At 44.6% G+C, this 21,008-nt stretch overlaps 1 protein-coding gene across 1 annotated transcript in view; it reads right to left on the bottom strand.

The window, feature by feature from the left end:
• Positions 1–1,800: 1,800 nt before the first annotated feature.
• by (focal adhesion protein tensin) overlaps positions 1,801–21,008 on the bottom strand; it is a 143,296-nt gene continuing 124,088 nt past the window's right edge. Inside the window, exons 13-24 of the mRNA XM_089590500.1 lie at positions 12,312–12,616; positions 11,606–12,228; positions 8,913–9,153; positions 8,626–8,841; positions 7,387–8,022; positions 6,615–6,985; positions 6,385–6,477; positions 5,688–5,790; positions 4,989–5,172; positions 4,397–4,765; positions 4,039–4,318; positions 1,801–3,943 (exon numbers count right to left, since the gene is read on the bottom strand). Of these exons, the coding sequence (XP_089446626.1) occupies positions 3,784–3,943; positions 4,039–4,318; positions 4,397–4,765; positions 4,989–5,172; positions 5,688–5,790; positions 6,385–6,477; positions 6,615–6,985; positions 7,387–8,022; positions 8,626–8,841; positions 8,913–9,153; positions 11,606–12,228; positions 12,312–12,616 (3,581 nt within the window). The 3' untranslated portion in view covers positions 1,801–3,783. The remainder of the gene's footprint in view (positions 3,944–4,038; positions 4,319–4,396; positions 4,766–4,988; positions 5,173–5,687; positions 5,791–6,384; positions 6,478–6,614; positions 6,986–7,386; positions 8,023–8,625; positions 8,842–8,912; positions 9,154–11,605; positions 12,229–12,311; positions 12,617–21,008) is intronic.

Here is a 21,008-nt window from a genome sequence, read left to right as displayed (position 1 = left end):
CTCTACCGATACCGATCTTTCGCCTACCTCGGGATCGTCACATCGAGCGCGCCGTCCGGATAACGATGTACCCGAACCGGCTTGTTTCACGTTTTTATCCGATACCGATATTACTGTAAAAAAATCGGCAGAGGAGCGCTCGGTTACTCAGGTACTTTGGGTAAGTACGTATAGTTGGGTAAAAAAGTGAGCGGGCGCGCGCGCTCGTACCTCGAAAGTTCCTCGCCGACTGAAAGAAAGAACCGGTCCCATGCGCGAAGGACGGAACACGCGCCGCGAGGAGAAAGGAGAGGGATCCGCTCGGGGGGACCGATTCATCGATCCACCTTCCACGTGCGCCCGCGGGGCTTTCACGGGATTTTCGGGATCGGCCGATGAGCTCGTTACGAATACTCGTTTTTTTTTTTTTTTTTTTTTTTTTTTTTCATCGAGGATTGGATCGGTTAGCTATCGTGCTTACATATAAATTCTAATTTGTTGATGTTGATCCAAGTGTTTTGTTAACTATAAATACATATTTACTGAAAAAGTTTTAAACAGTATTACTTTTAAGGCGTGTTAGATTCGTAGTTGTATAAAACACAATCTGATTTACAGTATTGATGACCAGGTTTTTTTTTTTTTTTACGTTTTCTGGACGAGTTGCTTCTAATAACAGCTCGGGTTTACAATTTCCCTACACATGTATACGTCCGTCCACGATTACACGTATAGGCACGGATGCGTCGTGCATACCTACAATTTTAGATTATACGCGCGTACCTACTTTCAATTACATATTTTTTACCCTCGTTCTTAATCGACGTGTATATATACAAGTGAGTGAACATATATATATGTGTGTATCCACTAGGCGTTCTCCTCCCAACGCCGGGGACAATAAATAGGCACTCCTCCGAGTGGACGTAGTTATGGGTAAAGAGAGAACAACGAAAAATAAATCTCACACAATTCCAACTGTAAAGAAAAAAAGTCCCGGGGCACGCACGCCTGACACACAATCCCGCAAGTTGGCCAGTAAGTAAATACCTATACGTGTACCAATACCACATGTGACTGGGTATGTGTATATATATATACATATAAACGTGTACATAAGGTATCTATACAATGCTCGCGGTGGCGGTCAGGTCGAGGTCTGCGCGCCAGTAGGTCAGTAAATTTGCCGTTAGTTTGCTTCTCTCGCTCCTCGTCCCAAAGTAAGTATACACAAAGTGTATCCCCGTCCCACGACTCGCGGGCAGTCGCGGCTTTGACACTCGGTGTGAGGCCACGGCCGCCGTTTCGGGAGTCACCGTCGATGATCTTTCGGGCGTCGCGCTCCGATTAATCCAAGGCGGCACCGCGGGATTAATCCCCTCCCCCCCCCCACCTCGATTGGCCGGGCAATTTACCCGCTTCGTTATCCGCTCCCAAGCATCGAGTCAACTTTCTTCCCGCGCAACGATTATAAGTGTGTCTTAATCGAAAGTCCCGATGTTATCAATTCAGGATTAATTTCTCTTGAAAAAAAAGTTATAACTGTAGCAAAGGTGGAAATGAATTTAGTCTCCGTCCTTTCCCTCTTGCGAGTTGGTTCGGAAGAATAGAGATATGTAACATGATAAAAGGTCGGTTTTGGACTTGGAATGTATTATTCTTTGTGATTTCAGTCGACTGAATACGTGATACATTTTTTTATGGTAACGGGGAGCTGTCAAAGTTTTAAGAGTTTTTTTTTTTTTTTTTTTTTTTTTACAGCTATTCCTGTGGCCTTGCGAGGAATCAGGCGAGGATCGAACAGACCAAATAACGTCCATGTTGGGCACTGAATATATACTTTATTGTTATACATGGAATTATGCAGTACTTATACTCTTGTACAATAAAATCGCGGCACAAACGTACATCAATTAAAGCATATATTATATATAATTAACATTAATAACAATTACGGTAGTGACTGAAAATTACATTACACAAAAATATGGTAAAATTATGTTAGTAATACATTAACCAGCGAAAATTAAAATAGATCATCCATACCGTTTGTGTTGGTGGTGGTAAGACTTTTTTTCCATTTAAAATCATCTTTACAATTTACGCCATCAATTTATTTTTTATTTTATTTTTTATTTTTTATTGTTACGTATATTCACCTAAAACACTAATATATATGTCACAAGTAAAATAAAAAACACCCTGACGTTATTACTGCTCGAATTTTGACTAGTATGCACATAGCATCGTATGTTTATATTTGTGTGTATATTTATTGTACATGAATCCAAATAAAGGATACTGGAAATAAATCTCTTTCGCTAGTTTCGAAATTGTGAGAATTTGTTGAAAATGGCAATACATAAAATAAAAAATAACTTGCAAACGCCAAAGTTGAGAAAATAATTTACCGAAACAGTATTGTCGTACCTAGTTTTTCTACTACTAATTGACTGCTTATACATTTTGAGATTCATACCTTTATCGTCGACTCAAAACTATTACAGGATGAAAAAAAAAGATTTTTTTCAAGTTCTACGTATACGTGAAAACTACAGCGGTAGAGCTCTAACAATGGCAAGAATCTAGAGGTATTTATCTTGAGACGTCTGTGAAGCTTCCTTGTAGACGACAGACGCGTTCGGCTGTTTTATTATTTAACAAGTTTGCAAAAATTTCATAATATCTTTTGCAGTATTTGCTTTGCAAGCTTTTTTGTAACTGGCTTCTTCGTTCATCGACGCAACGCCATATGTAGTCTTTCACCGTTTGAATAAAGACCGTTTAACAAAAATATCTTGAGAAAACGTTTAATTGATAAAAAAATCTTTGAATCATAAAAAATAACCCTTAATTTATGACTAAAAATTTGATTTGAAAATAATGTTGTTGTATAAATTACTTAGACTTTACGGTTCTACAAATGTAAATATATATATATATATATCTGTATGTATCATTCGTAAGGCACAACTTAAATTGTTTATTTTACAGCTTTGTCTCGTTAAACGCTATCGTATTAGTCCTTAAATATTTTACAAATCAAGTAAAAAGCAATCGATTCCACGTATTTTTCTATCAAATTGCAAAATAATTTTTCAATAATCCTCATAACTTGAATCTTACTCTGTTTCGTTTTTTTAAACATATCGTTTTACACATCTCCTCCATTCTCGTGGTAGCCCAGTAACCAAGCACTGTTTTTCTTTGCCTAAATACTTTTCACACTCGCTTCATACGTTTATCCAGTTAACGGGCTTAGGCGCTACCTTTCTTACATAAGGCGATAGTGTTATGTACATTTATAAACATTTCTTCAATTCTTTTATTAGTACACTCGACAAAACACTAGACATGTACCACATTATTATAACGCCTAAACAACGTCAAGACAACGACCACATTTAAACCACAGCGCACAATCAAATGCAGCTCTTGTTTAGTTCACTGCATCATTACTTGACATGGTAATTGTACGTACAGACCAAAAAACCAGTTTTAACAACAATAACGACCAATTTCTCTGTTCCCGCAAGCGATTGACGGTTACTCTTGAAAATACAAGTCTACGGCATGTACCTCCCGAGTAAGCGCTCCGTAATACATCAAAAAAGTATAATTGACGAGCTTCTTTGGATATTGGACTCGGTGTAAGACTTAAAAAATGATACCTCAGAGAGGGAAAAAATTTCGAAAAAACGCATTGCTCCTCCATTGACAATTTGTTTTGGTTTGTACATTTTTGGCCGTAAATCGTATCCCCAATCGCCCCACAAATCAGAGAAACCGCCGTTAACGCCGCTTTCATACAATGTTGGCTTTGGCGTGCGCGCTGCCCATCATGACCTTGTTGACAAAGTTGACGATCGCCGTGGCCGGCTGCTCGGGCTCGAGCTCCGCAAACACGTGGCACTGGTTGTCGGACTTGTGGGCGGGCTTCCTCGCGACGAATCCAAAGCAACGGCTATGGAAAATAAAAAAAAAGTTGTTCACCCTAAAAATTCCTGGCGAATATATATATAATATAAATAACAGAGAGAGAGAAAGGTATATACTTACTGTTCGCTGAGCGGGCGGCCGTTATCGCTGACAAAGTCCCAGGTGCGCTCCTCGGTGTCGAGGCCGCAGTAGCTGATGTTGCTCGTGGGATAGTGCCTGCGGAAGAAGAGCTTGCGGGCGTTGTCGGTGAGGGTGATGCCCTGGGACGACACCTTGAAGTGGACAATGGTCGCGCTGGGCAGGGACTTTTGGTCAAAGAGGGCAGTTATGGTCTTTTTGATGGCCTGGGGACCGGTCAACGACTCGGTGTCCATCGTAAACAGGTACAGCACGTTGCAGGCTGGGCGGAACAATCAATTGAGTTGATACGAGCAAAAAAAAAGGATGGGTGAAGATGCAGATGAGTAGGTATATTTACCGGCGCCCTGGGCGAGGAGCTGCTGAGGACCGTTGCCGTTGCTCGACGACTCGATGGCCCGTACGGCGGCCTCGGGCTCGGGAAGCAGGAGCTGGCAGGGCAGAGCCATGGCCATGAGGCTGTGCTGGTAGACGAGGGCCGACAACGAGCTGAACACGGGCTCGTTGGCGCAGCCTTTCAGCCTCACGCCCCTCGAGGTCGGCTCGATAAGGAAGTGCCGGACCAGCTCGTTCGACGGCTCCCTCGGGCTCGTTGGTGCCCCGGAAGGCGGTGTCGCCACCTTAAGCGCAAGCCCGAACGCGCCTGGGAAGGAATTGCTGTCCCGCACGACGAATGTTCCCGGAGGTGCGTCCCGAAGCATTCCTATTGCTGAAATAATAACACCACCACCGCTATACACGTAGGTATACTGCCGCTTCTACTTTATATAACTATGTATATAGCCTTTAATTGGGCAGTTGTTTTGCTCCACTTCAACACCAGCGAGGGCATAAATTAACGCCGATGTATCTGCACCACTATTACTATTATTCTTATCAGGGTAAGGTAGAAAAAAAAAAAAAAAAAAAAAAAAAAAGGAAAAGACGCGTACCTTGTTCGCGGGATATGTTGGGCTTGTACCAGATTTTACTGGTATCTCGAACAAACTTGACATTGGCGTCCGCTACTTCGTGCGGCTCCGTGTTGGAGAGTACGCTCGATCGCCGGGAGCCGTAATACTGCGTGTGCGTCGACGAGTGGCCCGCGCTGTTTATCGACGTGTAAGATACCGCGCTCTGGAAGAAAAAAATATATATACGACATTATTCACCGTTAAACAGTATTTTCCTTTTTTTGTTTCACGTTTAATTACACTACGGGAAATTCAGTCATGCACAATAGCTTAAAGGTATACACGTTATAGGTACATCCGATTCGCTATCTTGTATACTGTTTTACAGGACTTTTTTTTTTTGGCTCGTTATCCGAATCTAATAACGATCAACTTTGTATTTTTAAACACAGGTGGTTATGACATTTTACAACGGTACTTTTTAGTCACCAAGAAGAGGATATATTGTCACTATACTATGATCATTATCAACACTCTTATGAATTGTACACAGTATTTCTAAGGGAGAAAACAAACATTTTTAAAATGACACACAAATTTTACCATGGCGATTTCGTCTGTCAGTTTAACTACCGTTTTAAACTAAAAAAAAGGCATAAAAGTGATATACGTTGATTAATAATTTGCGGAAACTTTCGAGGCCGTTGTCCACGCGAAAGAGTAAAAAGTTTCAAGTACCTTTGCACCAGGGCCATATTCAGCGTGCGTGGGAGTGCCAGGACCACGGCTGTAAGAATTGTTACCAACGATCTCGTCCAACGGAGAGACAGGTCGGTCCTTGCTGCAACAAAAACGCATAGTACCGTCAAATACATCGTCTCGGATAAGTGTATACATGCGCAAAATACACTTCGTGCGACATTAAACCTAACGTATACATACACATTATTATGTACAGAACATTCGCTTGTTTAAATAGTTACTTTCATTAAATGTGCTTCCAATGGTTTGTACTTGTACAAATGCGTGAGACAAAAAATAATTTTCGACGAAACAAAACGAAAGTTACGAGTTAACGTTACATTTGGTTTAGTAGCAGCTGCTTACGAGCTTTTTAGTTTGTTACGTGCGCTATACTTACATTCTTCCGAGCAAACTTTTATGCACTTGTACTATTATTTCCTTTCGCTAATATACTATGTAATTAGTTGGGTAAGTGTGTGCGGCTAACATTCGTGACAACACTGACTTTGTGCAGAGAACGAACATTAATGATATTGTAACCGTATAACTATAAAGTCCCATGTTACACACATAGGTACACAATAAACATGTTGTGTACAGTACACATACATATACACATCAGGCATTAAAGTAAAAAAGGTATAACGTTTTTTGTTTAAAACGTCCCTTTCAAGCACGTGTCGCTTGTTACCTAAAGTCAAACGAAGCCGACTGCTTGGTTAGTGGCCACCGTTTGCCGCACGGCTCGATTGCCAAGCCACTATTCTCCGGGAAACTCAAGCGTCTATTGGATAAATTTTTCAACGTTGTTTCACGTAAGACATTGATAACAATGAAAGAAAAAACGATGTATTTCCTGCTCGATGCACAAGTGAAATGATAGCGCGGCGTAAAACGAAAAAGAAAGAGGACACCACCTACCGCTGCGTTGTCGGACTCTTTGGCGGAAGTCCCGTCTCTCTGGCGTCTCTGCGTTCTTCGATGAAGATCGTCCTCTCAGCCCCGTAATTGGCCACGTTCTTGTTGTTGTTGGTCTCGCCGTGGGCGTTGTTGTTGCCGTAACTCGCTGTCAGCGAGTTGTTGGCGTGATGCGCGTAGTGGTGTTGGGGCTGGTGGGTGGGACGATCCGAGGCAAAGGTCACGCTGGGCGAGGCGTTGTTGTTGTTGTTGTTGACGTAGGGGGTGCGCGGGTGCACGGGGAAGGCCGGCGTCTGGGGGCGCGAGGCCGTGACCGGCGCGCTTCCTGGGCTGACGCTCCTCTCGGTCCACGATGACGGCGAGTCATTGTGCGACTGTAACGAGGATTCGATCATCGGACCTTTATTATTCCCCCTCTGATGGCGCTATATTCCAACTACCCGATCGAGCCTCATGCTTGCACGTTGCGTCTAGTGTATTATTACAACAAGCACTACTTTGTACGTATACGCGAGAAATAGACCATTTATATGAGACTTTAATTGCATTTTTGTTGTAAGCGCTCTTAATTTGACCCACAGTGCGAGAGTGTATACATCAATGAATCATGCAACTTGATTGTGTGTGAGCAAAGTGAGAAGAAAAAAAAAAAAAAAAACTTAAAAAATAGCAGTAAGTATAGCCAATGAGTGCGTGCATTTTCGGCAAATTTAGGTGCTTTAGTCGCGTGCGATGGGCGTGGGCGTTGATGCGATAACGGCGTGCGCGAACGAACCTTTGGTGCGGTGGTGCAATTCTGCCATGCTTTTGGCAACTGGTTAGAGGTGCGGGTGTTAGTAGCGCTTCCTGGGACCGTTACGAGACCGGCAGTGGCGTTAGGTACGACTGCCGGCTTCTTATGGTGCGACTCGTGCGGTAATGGTTTGGCTAGGCCATTGTTAACATTGGTGCATTTGTGGTTGTTGTTGTTGTTAGTATTGGTGGTGGTGCCATTGGCCCGCGCCGTTACGACAGGCTCCGAGAGTGGCCTAATCTCGGCCAGCGATTCAATGAGGCTCACGAGAGGGTCGGTAGTCGCGGAGTTCTGGGCTGGCTGGTCGACCGTCGTCAGCAGGCCGTTGCTCTCCTTCCGGGTGATGCCGTTGCAAGCCGGCAGGTGGTAGCTCGACGACTGATTCCTGGACTCGGGCCTCGAGGGGTAGCGCGAGGACACGGCGCTGCTGCCCTCCCTGTCGAGGTCGAAGGCCACGTGGTTGCCGGAGCTGTGGTTGCTCAGGCTGCTGCTCAACAGCCGGCTGTGCTCGCGCAGGAAGGACTCGGTGCGCGCGTAGCTGTCGCTGCGCGACTCGGGCCGCGGTGGCTGGCGTTGCTGCTGCTGGTGGCCGTTGCTCAGCTTTTGGAGCAGTGGACTCTGCAAGCGAAGCCCTCACACGCTCAGCCAAGGCGAGTGTGTACCATCGTTTCGCGGAGGCTCGTACTTACTCGCTCGGGCAGATTTATTTTTGGAAGGGCAACGCTTCCGGGCCACGTATATCTTATCTTTCGGGGTAACGGAGCCACGCACGACCATACACGCTAAAAATTACTCGGGCACTCGCGTACTCGCTACTTCAAACATGTGTATCAATATAATTGTTATACTGATTAAAAACTGAATGCGGTGTACGGGACGCGGATAATCAAAAATATATATTAGTGCAACACGGCTATACGATTGAAAATACGTGAACAAGTCGGCGAATGAATGAACATGTCGTTAAATAAAACGAAAAACAATGATCGTTAGATGCATACGGATAACTGGTTATGAATAAATCGGAACCGAACCGATAGGTCGTTAGTATCGATTGTTAATTCGAATTGATGATAAAAATTTCATCTGGATCATCGAGGGGTCAACGGTACATGGAAGATCGGCCGTGTCCGTGCAGTGTGCATGTGCTCACTATACGGAAAACAAAAGGGACAAGTGGGTGGGTAAGGGGAGGTTGAAAAAAAAAAACTAGCGACTTACGTGGCTGTCGGTGTGTTTTTTGTACTCGTAGGCTCGTTTGGCGGCGACGAAGGGCCGCTCGTTGACGCTCACGGCCCTCGGCCTGCTATGCTGGTAACTCCCGCTGCCCACGACTCCGCCGTTCAATCTCCAGCTCGACGAGCGTTGCGGCAACAAGGGACTCGCCGGTGCTGACATGTTCGTCGTCGTCGTCGTGGTCGTCGACCTCATCGTCGACTGCAACGTGGACGCAATCCCGGTTACATTACACGTAATGTTCGATGGAGAGTAACAACGCAAGGGCATACCTGTCCGTTGGGGGAGCCAAGGGCCCAGGCGTCGTCGTCGTCGTCGTCGTCGGCGTCGTCGTCGCGATCGTCGAGGACCGCCGAGTCGCTGGCGTAGCCGTCGTGGCGCATCCTCGACTTTTGCACGCTTCTCAGCTCGCCGATCATGCGGTTGCCGGTCTCTTGGCGCCACAGCCTCGCCGGGCTGCGCTCGTCCCGGCGCGCGGCCAACTTCAGCTGCTGCTGCTTCAGCCACGACTGCCTGCAAAGCACACACGAGCCGATCTATACCCAAGTATACTTACCGATTTACTTGTGGCGCTCAAATTACGCTTATCGGCAAAATTGAAGGTTGATGACGGTAGTAATGTATATACACCTTCGGGTATTATCGCGTGCTCGCGTTGACTCCATCAGAGTCCGGTATGGGCATTTTCGAGTTGGTGATCGGTAATCTTGTATGTATACGCGTTTGTTGAAAATAGTCGCGAGAAGGTTTGAATTACTTCGGCACGAAAGAGCCAATTGGGTTTTTTTTTACTCGCGCGCGTTTCTCGCCAGCGGTCGAGTCCAAGCACGTCGTAAAGTCTTGAAAATAAGCTCACTCGCTACCGATCATAGCTACCGGCGCTACCTTATGCGTATAGGTGTGTGTAGATGCACGCGACGCCGGAGAAAAGTATATAGGTAAGTAACTACCTTGGACGCCCAATCGTGCGTATAACGGCCGAGATGATGACTATTGAGAAACTGCTGCTGGGCGAGTATTATATATAGGTATTTACTTGCGTTGGAGCCCGAGTAGACCATTAACGCGCAAATTATAACGTATAGATATAGGTACATATATATATATATATATCTCTAGATGCATTATCTGCACAAGTATAAGAGAGAGAGAGCTCCATTTCTGCTAAGGTGTGTACATAGACAGCCTGTGCAAGGAAATAAGCTCAGGTAAACACCGGTGCGTGTCGTTAAATTTTACGAGCTAAATTGTTGATTTTAAAAAGCGATTTTTTTGAAAAAATGTATATTTCTTTGTACGTAGGAGCAAAGAGAGAAACTGGTCACGTTGATTGAAAAAAAAAAAAAAAAAAAAAAAAAAAGAAAAAGTGTAAAGTAACTTTCACGTGGCGCCAAATGGAAAGTGCGCGCAACTTGTTTGCCGCTCGCACGTGCGTGCAATTATTGAATTAGACTCCGGATGAAGATATACCTATAACGCAATAAGTTATACGAGTAGGGGTATAATATACGAGGCTCGGGCTTATCGAGTTATCGCTCGCTATTATCGGACTTCACCGCAGGGATCTACTCCGGCCGATTTGATGCCGATTACAGATCTCTGTGTAAATTATGTATCTTTTTGCGATTGAAAAAAAAAAAAAAAAAAAAAAGAAAGAAAAAAATCGTGATTCCGCAAATAAATTAATCGTCGATCAGAGAGAGAGAGGATGTAGACGTAGAGCCGAGAACTTGTCGGACGTCCCGATCTTCGGGCTTGGGAGTATTACGTATACATTATATTTACATATATATATATATTATACGTTCGAGCAACTTTATTAATGATCAGTCGCGTGGTAGACTGGTTTATCGGAGTTATATTTTTATACACCTATACCTGTATATATGTGTAACAACTATAATTCATCTTATATCTAATCATAATGAAGAGGTTCTCGCGATCCGCGGATGATATTCCTGCCCTCGATCTACTTGACAAGTTTAACAATTTATTCCACGAAAGCACAAACCGTACACTCGGCACTTTGAAACAGCTAAATCATCGCGGCACCTCGTTAAGTTGAATAAATTATTTATTATTTGTCGCGATTAAATCAAATTTTGGTCTACTGCCATCGTCCCCCTTTGACGGATCTGGACAAAACGCGAGATGTACAATGTGATAGATACCCATTGATAAGTATCAGCTTGTACTTATTTTCTCTAAAGTGCATGTGGTGGGATATATTATACTCCGACACCGTCGCGTGCACAGGCAGCGTCACCACCACCATGGCCGATTTAGCACACAGCGTCTCGCTTGTGTGGGCACGCTATATTCGTATAACTATGTCAGAGGGCGAGTCGCGGGCCCGAAATAAACTCTCTGCGACTGTGTATCTCTCACGAAGGCGCGTTTACCTATTATTTATGGACCCGCCTCGGCATAAACAAGCCCGAGGATCGCCGGAAGAGGCCGGAGGCAATTTCGTTTTGTTTCAAATACTCGATGGTTGTCCCATGTAGTTGGGTGATTAATTCTACGTTTAAACGCGAAATAAATATAAAAAAAACAACAAAAAAAAACAATGATACAGCCCAAGAGAAAGAGAGGTGGGGAAAAAAAAATTGCGCTTCAGCCAAGTTTCCGCGGTAAAATTAGTCGGTGCGCGTTTTTTCAGTTTCGCCTTTCGAACGATAACAAAAAACAACATTCGCCGAAACGAGCGATGCGCATTTCGCGAACTTGTTATTCCGCGCGCGCCTCAAAAGAGCGGAGTTTATTTGTCCTAAAGGGGAGCGCTCGGTCCGTTTGTTTTCCCAAACTCGAAGCGGAGAAGGTGTTTTTTCTTTCTTTCCTCGCGTTCTGCAAAGTCACGCAACCTTTTTTTTTTTTTTTTTTTTAAATGCGCGTGGAAAAAAAAACACACACACACACACGTAGCTTTTATTTACACGTGGAGGGATGAAAGTTAAAAACTCACCCGTCGGTGTCCTTGTCGCGGTACTGCGGCTTGGCGAGGACGGGCCCGTTGGCGAACTCGGGGGGCGGGTCGGGCGTCGGGCTGAGCGGACTCGCGGGCCTCCTGCCACTCTCCCCGAGGATGTCGTCGAGATCGGCGACCGGTGCGCCACCCCGTAGCGAGGCCTTCCTCACGAGGGACGGGGAGGAGAGCTTCTGGTGCTTGATCATCTCGTTGGTGGCGCCGTAAGAGAACGGCTGGCTGGTCTGGCGCGCGTGGTACGGTATGTCCTCGTCTATGTAGTCGATGTTGCCCGGGGGCGAGAACGAGCCGTTGTCGTGTTTGGCCCGCTGGTCGGGCGAGCCCCTGGCAAAGTCGACCGAGTCGTAGCCCGGCCGGTGGCTGCCGCTGTGCTGCTTGAGGGTGCTGTAACTGCTGCTCGAGTACGGCGGACTCGACTCTTTCACCGTGCTACTGCTACTGCTGACGCAGTTGTTGTTGTTGTAGCTGCGGTACGAGTCCTTGAGGGTCGAGTAGGCCGAGGACCCTCCGCGGGTCGGTGGATGCTGCTCGTGGATGTACATCTTCGAGGGCCCGTTTTGCATGGGTCGGTTGTACTCGTCGTTCGTGGGATCGGGCATGGACTGCAATCGGTAAACAAAAGAGACATTGCAGTTGCTGTTGTACCTCTCGTGGAAAAAAAATGAGGGAGAGGGGGACGACTGACCTCGACGGTGAGCATCATGTCCTGGAGGAGCTTGTCCAGGTCGGTGTGGGCGAGGCTCTCGGGCTCCTGGTGAGTCGGCTCGGGGGGGCTGGGTCTCTGGGGTGGGGCGCTGCTGATGCCGCTGTCCATAGACACGGTCAGCGGCGAGCCGCGGGTGCCGGCCCCGTGGGCGCCGCTCGTCTGTACCACCGCGTAGAGCGAGCCATCCGGGCCCCGGGTGTAGCTCAATCCACGCGGTGACGTCTGCGCGGAGGAGCCCAACGCAGCTGGTGGTGGTGGCGGCGACAACGGCGTCTCCCGGCCCTCTGAAATTATGGGAGAAGAGGAACGATCAAGTTTTGGGGGGCAACAAAAGCTGTGGAAATAAAATAGATGGTAATGAAAAAAAAAAAAAACAGTAGGTCCGGCTGCAGGGCTTCTCTTGGCAAATTAATACCGGGTGTTGGATATACATATGCTCGTCGCGTGGAGATTATGTTTTCATCCACGCTGTACAGCTGCACCATCACCTTTTCGGCCGTGTCGCGAAAACTCTTTATCTCGCTGACGAGGGACAAACGAGCGTCGTAGGTATACTATTCTCTCGCGAGGAGCTGAGGGGGGGAGGAGAAAGTCTGAACGAGGAGGTACCAATTAGCCTTATCGTGGACGTACGTGAGATTCATTTACTCGCGCGGTGATGATATAAGTGTATATACCTAAGAACTGGGAGAAACCAAAAGTTGCGTATTTATGCGTGGACGGATGCTTATATATGTAAATATATATATGCCCTGCCGAATTTTCGGGGTAATAATACACTCGGTTAATTTTAGTTGTAACCGAGAAAGAGACGAGATGGAGCTCCACTGAAAAGTCTCCGAAAAACCCGTTCAGCAGACACCCACGCCCCTTTCATACATACAAGTATACATTTTTTTTTTTTTTTTGCTACGACTCCGCGCTAATGCAGATCTGGTGAGCTAATAAACAAGTGACTCGAATGTATTGCCGAGCAAAAAATTTTACAAGCTCCGCTCTAACTTGGAATTTTTCAAGTATTGTATACACTCACGATTTAACTTGCTTATTACCTACCGAAAATTAAATGACTAGCGTGGATGAGAAAAAAAAAAAAAAAACAAAATTGCGTGCAACAAAAGTGCGATGTCCCATAGAGAGAACGTTAAACGTGAGGTGGAGGCAGTGGAGGAATAGAGCAGCTAAGAGGGCAAACAAATTAAAAAAACAGTCGAGAAGAAAAAAAAGGGCATCACCCCGCGAACAAGTGCGTATGCATGGGGTATTCCCTGTTACGAGTACCTATAGTGGGGTATATGTGTAACGTATACCGACTCTCTCCTCCACCACACCAGCACACCATTCCAGTTCGGGAGTGTGCGCTCGTATCATACATATATTCGTCGTCCCTCCCTTTCTTCGTGCCTTCGGGCTTATGCAATCCCGGTGCTTCGCGTGCTTGGTTCTTTATAAATTTAACGTGCGTGCGGGGCAACTTGAACATATACATACCTTTACATGTACATTGCTATGACTATACTGTATTATATACGTGTAGGGCGCAATTAATTTATCAGTGATTTGTATTTTCCTTTGCCGCTCGTTTGTCACGCGAGCGAGCTCGGCTTTTTCGTCTTGTACCCCACAATGGAGGTATACTGATTGAAAATGTACACCTACATGTATCCAAACATTCCTTTTCAGTAAAACTTATATTTATAAATTTGAGAATCGTAACAGCAAGAGAAGGTATATTTTTTCAAACGTCAAAATTCTCCAGTGTGCTCATAACGCGGCAATAGAGGGAAGAGGCAGCTAGCCCCGATGATGCCCGACACGCCCCTAAATTGACGCCTCCGATTCTAATTCAATTCACTCGCTCGCGCTGCATTATTTTTTTTCCCCCCAATAGCAGACAGATGACTCTTAAATTACGAGCCCAATAGATGAGGTGGGAAGCGCCTACACGTTCTGCTTTTAAATCAAAAACTCGATTGGGCCTCGCACGGTGCTTTTGTAGCTTTTGATGCAGCTGTGATATATGTACCACATAGTTCATTATCATCCATTGATAAATCACTCTTTTGTGTTAACGAGATGATGAAACGAATAATGCTTTTGCTAACTAGATATTATATAGTATAATATGCGGTTGGATGATTTGTGAAATAAAAGTAAGGCATTGGGGCTGAGAGCCCCGATTTTACATGATCGTGCAGTCTTTGAAGCACCTGACTTTACATCCAATCCAAATGGCTCAAGGCATCAATATACGTATGCCGTGCTCCTTTGTTACTCCATACACTCATTATTTTAAGGGTTGTGAAAAAATCAATGCAGACATCAAAGAAATGTACTTACATACCTACGACGAAGGTCCAAGCACATTGTTTTTTTGTTTTTTTTTTCTTTTTAGTTGCAATGATGTATATATTTTACATGTACTTTCGTCTCATTCATACAGTTTGAATTACAAAAATATTGTAATGCTCAATCAGATGAATCGTTCACTTCCGCAACGAAGAGCGCGTGCAAGTAGGCACACCAGAATAGATACATTAATCTTTACGTGTATAACCCAGCCTCAAGACCACCCACTCAGAGACCAGCCCAAGTCGGTCGGTTTTAGACGCGGGTAATCGAGCCACGTGCAGCTCGTGCACAACCTGGGGCTGCAACGTACCTGCACAACAGCACGCACGTGTGTGAGATCTATCTTCTCTCTCGCGACCAATTAAAGATTCGATCTAACGGGACGCGCGCACTCGCTATATACGTGCAGGTATTATTATTACGTGTTGTTATACGTAGGTGATCCACACATAGTTCGCTTATATGGAATTTATGCCAACACGATTATTCCTCTTAGCGCGCATCTCTATAACATAATGTCATGGTGTGAAATGCTGCTTTGACACTCGAACCTAGTGAATCGTGATTTATCTTTTTCGTGCTCCTCTTTTTTCTTTTTTTTTTTTTCCCCGCAAGTGTGCATTGATTATGCGTTTACACGTGTAACCACGCGTACGGGTTATAAATTGTTACGGTTTGGTTGGTTTGTGCTCGGCGAAAGCACCGATCGGGAATATTAAAATTTATGCTTCGGCAATTGGACCATCGATCTCATTTGCGATCTGGCGCATGACAAACCCTATACGTACGAGTTTCGCCTCGTGCCCGATCCTTCGAGGAAACCTTGTCATCGCCAAATCGAACGGCAATGCATTTTGCGCGTAACACTGAAATATCGATTTTTAACAGGAATGTTGTTGCGCAAATGACACGAGTGTCCTCCTGTGCATATAATATATGCCTATATACCTCGTTAACAAGGCAAGTTCGTTGTTGTGGTTGGTAAAAAGTCGTTCGGCTCTTTGATGCGCCGTATACACATGTATAGGTATCGATGCATCCGGTAAAGGAAAGATCAATCATCGAAATTACCGGGACGGCGGATGACGAGGATCGACAAATCGATGCATAATAAATGGGGGCCGCGCTGCCCATGGCTATAACTCAAGATGAGCCGGGCACGGGGAAAAAAAAGCCAATTTAGCGGCCAACAGCTCGTGAAAAAATTTCCTGGCCCTTGCAACAATGGGCGACGCGTCGCCGTAAATCTTCATGCTCTTCTTTACCTTCCCCTCGAGCGGGTGGACGCGTTGTATTAATTTTTGTCACTTTTCTTTTACTTCTTGGTCATCCCTTGCACAAGATGAGCTCGAACTTGTTATAGTGGTTCAAAAGAATAAAAGGGTCGCGAGTTGTTTTTATGCATTAATAATATATCGCGCAGGCCCATTGAATTTTTTAAGTTGTTTAACTCTTATTTTATTACTTTTATGTGTATGTTGAGTAACAAAGAGTAACATCCCTGAAGTGATGGCTAATTGGTTCAATTTAAATTTTGGACCCAAATGAAGTATCAAAGCAAAGAATTAAGGTCACTAAGAGATACAGGTACCAGAGAACCAAGTTGAATACGCGTCTACATACATATAATGCACGGGACACGTAAGCTCTGCTCCCCATCGGCCAATCTCTCTCTCTCCCACCTGATCTTATCTTGGAGGTGTATGTATACATGCATGATGCAACTCTTCATGGCCGTATATCGAAACGCGTACGTGTACCTATACATGGCCATAAACCCGCGCGATCCTCTGTTAGGTACATACATTGATTATTATTATTATACGTGCTCCCCACAGGAATTTGCTATAGAGATTATAAAAATGTATCGTAAGTGCTTTATGCACTATATCAATTATAGATTTTCGTGTCTAATTGTCCTCGATTGTAGTGCAAAAACGTAAGAATTGGTACTCGATTGGTACCTACATATCTCTATCACTTGGATGTCACTTTGACTATTATAATATGTACTTGGTGTTGGTATCTGTCATGGCAACCTCCATGATAATCAAGATAGTAAAGAAACAAAAAGTCCGTGAGGTCACCATTTCTCTGATCGAGTACAACAAAAATCACAACAAACTTTTATGAAGTAAACGTGCGCGAAATATATCGTTTGTGCACTTTTCCATCGCAATAAAAAATGATTTTGATAGGTGCACCGTCCACATAAGTGTACGCCGTACCGGCAACCCCGTGGAGCCGCCTATCTTGGCTTAATGGTTATTTTCCCGCTGTTTTATACTCGCGCCCAGCAAGAGATCTCACGACACGGATCCATACGTATTTATCTTGTTTTATGAAGAAATAGTGTACATGAATGACAATATAACCATAATGTATTAATCGTGTACAAATTGCACGTCTGTATTAATGATCATTTCGACAAATCGACGTAAATCAATAACCTAATCGCGTGAAATTCACACACAGGCACAACTTGAATCACCCTCTCTTATTCTCCAAAAAATACGTACACTACGTGACTCGAATTTAATGTCCGCAGGACTTTCTCTCTATCTACCTCTTCTTATCTATATAGAGAATATACGAGGGTGTGCGTAAAAAAGTTACACGTACAGCACAGGTACCCGCACGTCTATCCCAAAAAAAAGAGTAGCACACAAACGCGTATCTGCTTTACGTTTGGGATTCTGGAGGGTAAACGTCATTCGTTCCCTTTCCTTGCCAATGTCTTTTTTAGCTTAATCGCCGTCGTTGTATCTTCTTATTTTCTTTCTCTTTCTCATATCAAGGATCCTGAGTCCTTAGCCACTGAAATAAAGTAATCTAATCTCCTATATTAACCCTAACCAACTGAAGGAAAGTCGATGGAGAATTATAGTACTTATAATAATGAGAACCAGATAAACTTGTCAATTTGCTATAAAAGCTTTCACGTATCGATATTGATCGTATTAAAATAAAAAGCGCACAAATGGTACCATAAGATATCTAACGAAAGGCCAAAGGTAGGAACAAGCTACACCACATTGCATCCCAAGTCGTGGGTTGGCTGGGCGCCAAGCTATGACTGGAATTGGAAACAAGAAATCCATGCAAGCTGGGACCCAACTTTTCCCTGACTTACATTTCCAATTGGGGATATTGGAAAATTTGGCTCTAGTACTTGTTTCGCGAAAACATGCGAAGAACAACAACACGGGGATTCATTATGATACCAAAACCTTCAAAGGCATCCATGCCCCAAGTGTTTCGGGTTAAATAAATTTCATTTGATGTGTAAGGCAGAAAAAAAAATTGAAATTAAATTGGGTAATGAAGAGAAGGAATAAAAGTCAATCCGAGCGAGACGCGCGCGTAAGCACATGGACAAAGGGGGCGAAAAAAAGTAAAGAAAAAGAGGACGAGGGGTAGGGGAGAAAAAATAGAGAGAAAGGCAGTGGGCCATGTGCAGTAGGGTGCGGCGCTGTCAAACCATCCGGGGGCACGGAGAGCTGGAAACATTGCCACGGATAGTAGCGGTGTATATACGGAGGGAAAAAAAAATTATAAAAATTATCGAGAAATTACGCTGAGCATCGTAAATCGAATCTACGATGCTAACAAATTTAAGTAATTTTAGTAATTACTTTTACTGTTGTTATCAATATAATTTTCATTAATGAAACACTAACTGTTTATATTCCAGCATCATAGATTCAGTTGACTATGCAGCCCTGTAACGTTTGCTTGTTAATTTTTCATCTTTCTGAGTGGCGGGGTGGAGTAAAATGATGGCCTATGCTCTCTCTCTCTCTGTCACCGTATAACGACGCAAAAACGAGTCAAGTGCCATTTTCGTGCAAACGCAATAACTTCGCATACTCGTCGGTGGCGAGCGTAGCGCTTCATTAGGCCGCAAAGCATCAGCAGTGCAGGTTGCGCAGCAGCGAAACCGCGAGCAAAAAGGACGAGCTGCCCGTCGCCTCTCAAAGAACAGACCACGAGGTATACGAGGGTGGAAGGGAGAAGGAGAGGTTTGGGGCCACAGCGCCGAAAAAGGCCAGACGCGCGAGAGCACCGACGATGAAAAAGTGTACAGCCGGTGCGTTTAGGTGAGCAAGCGAGCAGGTAGAGCGCGCGCTCCGAATTACCAGTTTGACGGGCCTCCTTCTCCTTTTTATTATTTTTGCTTTGCCTCTTTACTCTCCCTATGGGACTCTTTTCAGGCCCCCGCGCACTATATGAACTCGCAAAGAGCTACACCAATCCTCATGTACATATTTATTATATTCATATATGCACGCATTGAATCAACTTATGCACCAGAATACAATTATACGTGATTCTTTTTTTTTTTTTTTTTTTTTTTTTTTTTCAATAATATTGCGTTATTATACCCACGTGTACGGTGTACCAGCATCAGTTTGCCGTGCGAGCAATGCTCAATCTTGCCTCATTTAGTTGAGAAATAAAAATATAGAGTCGAGAACGAAACGATTCCCGATTGTTATACGCGCACTGATGCCCCGCACGATTAGCCGACTGCAAAATTATACATTTAAATGGCCATGCCCGCGCAACACCCACTATACGTGGACGAATGGACGTCCTCGTTGCAGCTACATGGACATCAGAGCCGCTCGCTCCACTTCGCTGCTGCAGTTTCGTCGAAGGTACGGTACAATACGCGCTCCTCGTCTCGCGGAATCCAAATGCTGCTCCAGCAAAGGATCCACGTAGACGAGGAAAAAAGAGACACCGGACACTGGACCGTAACAACGCGCACCACATCACCACCAGCAGCTCGAAAGGGAGCTAGACCAGACTCCGTTGCTGGTGCTTGGCAACTCCTCGGCCATTTCCATATAAGCTCGCGCGCGATGACAAATAAAACGCGCCCAGCCGAGAAATGAGAGGGGCCGTCGTCGACGGGGGGGAGGACCTGCTCTACGACTAGCTGCACACGCGGACCGCGTAGTGAAAAAAAAAAAAAAAAAAAAAAAAAAGGAGAGCAAACTAGAGGGTACAATATGTACCTGGGTGCAGGTATGGCGCGTGTGTGTATAAGGCAAGGCACCGCTCGTCGAGAGGCCGAGATCACCACTGGCGCGCGCCGAGACGCAAAGGCCATATGTATACCCACTTGCCGCGACCCACGCAACAAGTTGGCACGTTTTCTCTCGCTAGCAGGCGACAGAGAGTCCATGCGTATTATACATATGTATCTTTTCTTTCCTTTCTCTCGATAGGTATTACCAATACGGTAATTACCGTCGCTTTGCTGGATAATCAAGTAGGGCCGGTTGCGTCATCGATGATGCTCCGCGTATCCGAAAATCCACTGCAACGATGCAAAGACGGAGATTTAATTATATATGTCCGGTGGTGTTTCTACTTAACACTTATAAAAGACTCGATGTATCTCGTAATGGTCCCTCGAATGTATAAAATATACTTTTTCCGGGGAATTTGATTTTGGGAGGATAAAAAAGAGCTTGGCACTGGAAATCGTCTCGCGGGCGACAAATCCGTGTCTCTCGATGAAATCGCTCGCACATCAGCGGTTAATTATAATAAATATATATACCAAGGACTTTTCCGCTCAAATTAAACCACACGCCCAAGTAATTTAATCTCGCCTCCTTTTTTCCTCTCCAGCCGTCACGTGTCCATTATTTCATGCCACTCGGCGTGGGTGTCTGCGCGCGCGAGTGTTTGCCTACGTAACGTGTGTTACCGTGGATGTACATGCAGAGCCTCGTTCTTCGAGTTATCCTCTCTCTGGATCTTCCCTGCTCGCCTCGGTCTTTATGTTTTCCTGCATTACGTAAAATTTGCCAAAGCTGAAATACAAGTGGTGAGAACAATTTTTTTATTCACGGCCAATTTGTCACGAAGAATCTCAATTTCTCGGCTTGAAAAAAGTCAAAGCAAAAAAGAGAAGGGTATGCTTAGTTTCGTTTTACTATGTATTTTAAATACTTTATTCTTTTTTTTTTTTTTCCTTCCGTAAATAACTTACTTCATTTCAGATTAGTTTATACGTAAGAAAACTAAGCTCTACCCGTAATATTTCGAGCCATACCGAATGTAAGCTTTTTGAGATGGTCAGAATACAACATATCCACACGCACAAATATATCTAGTGCGGCTACACAACTCGGACTACCCTCATTAGACTGAGTTGAAAATTTGTTTCGCATCAAAAATAGACGTTCTCTACATACACGCGTGGTTTTACTTTTTGCTCTGGTGAAAAGATACAGAACTGTCGTGGCTAGAAAAAAAAGAAATGTACACTTCTATAAATAATTACGTGATTTACGAATTTTCACT

Source organism: Copidosoma floridanum, unplaced genomic scaffold (assembly GCF_036245765.1).
Source record: "Copidosoma floridanum isolate Cflo_tuat_1 unplaced genomic scaffold, Cflo_Japanese_pri ptg000012l, whole genome shotgun sequence".
Classification (NCBI taxonomy): domain Eukaryota; kingdom Metazoa; phylum Arthropoda; class Insecta; order Hymenoptera; family Encyrtidae; genus Copidosoma; species Copidosoma floridanum.
The sequence above is the reverse complement of the archived record's forward strand: the minus strand, read 5'-3'. Positions and strand labels throughout refer to the sequence as shown.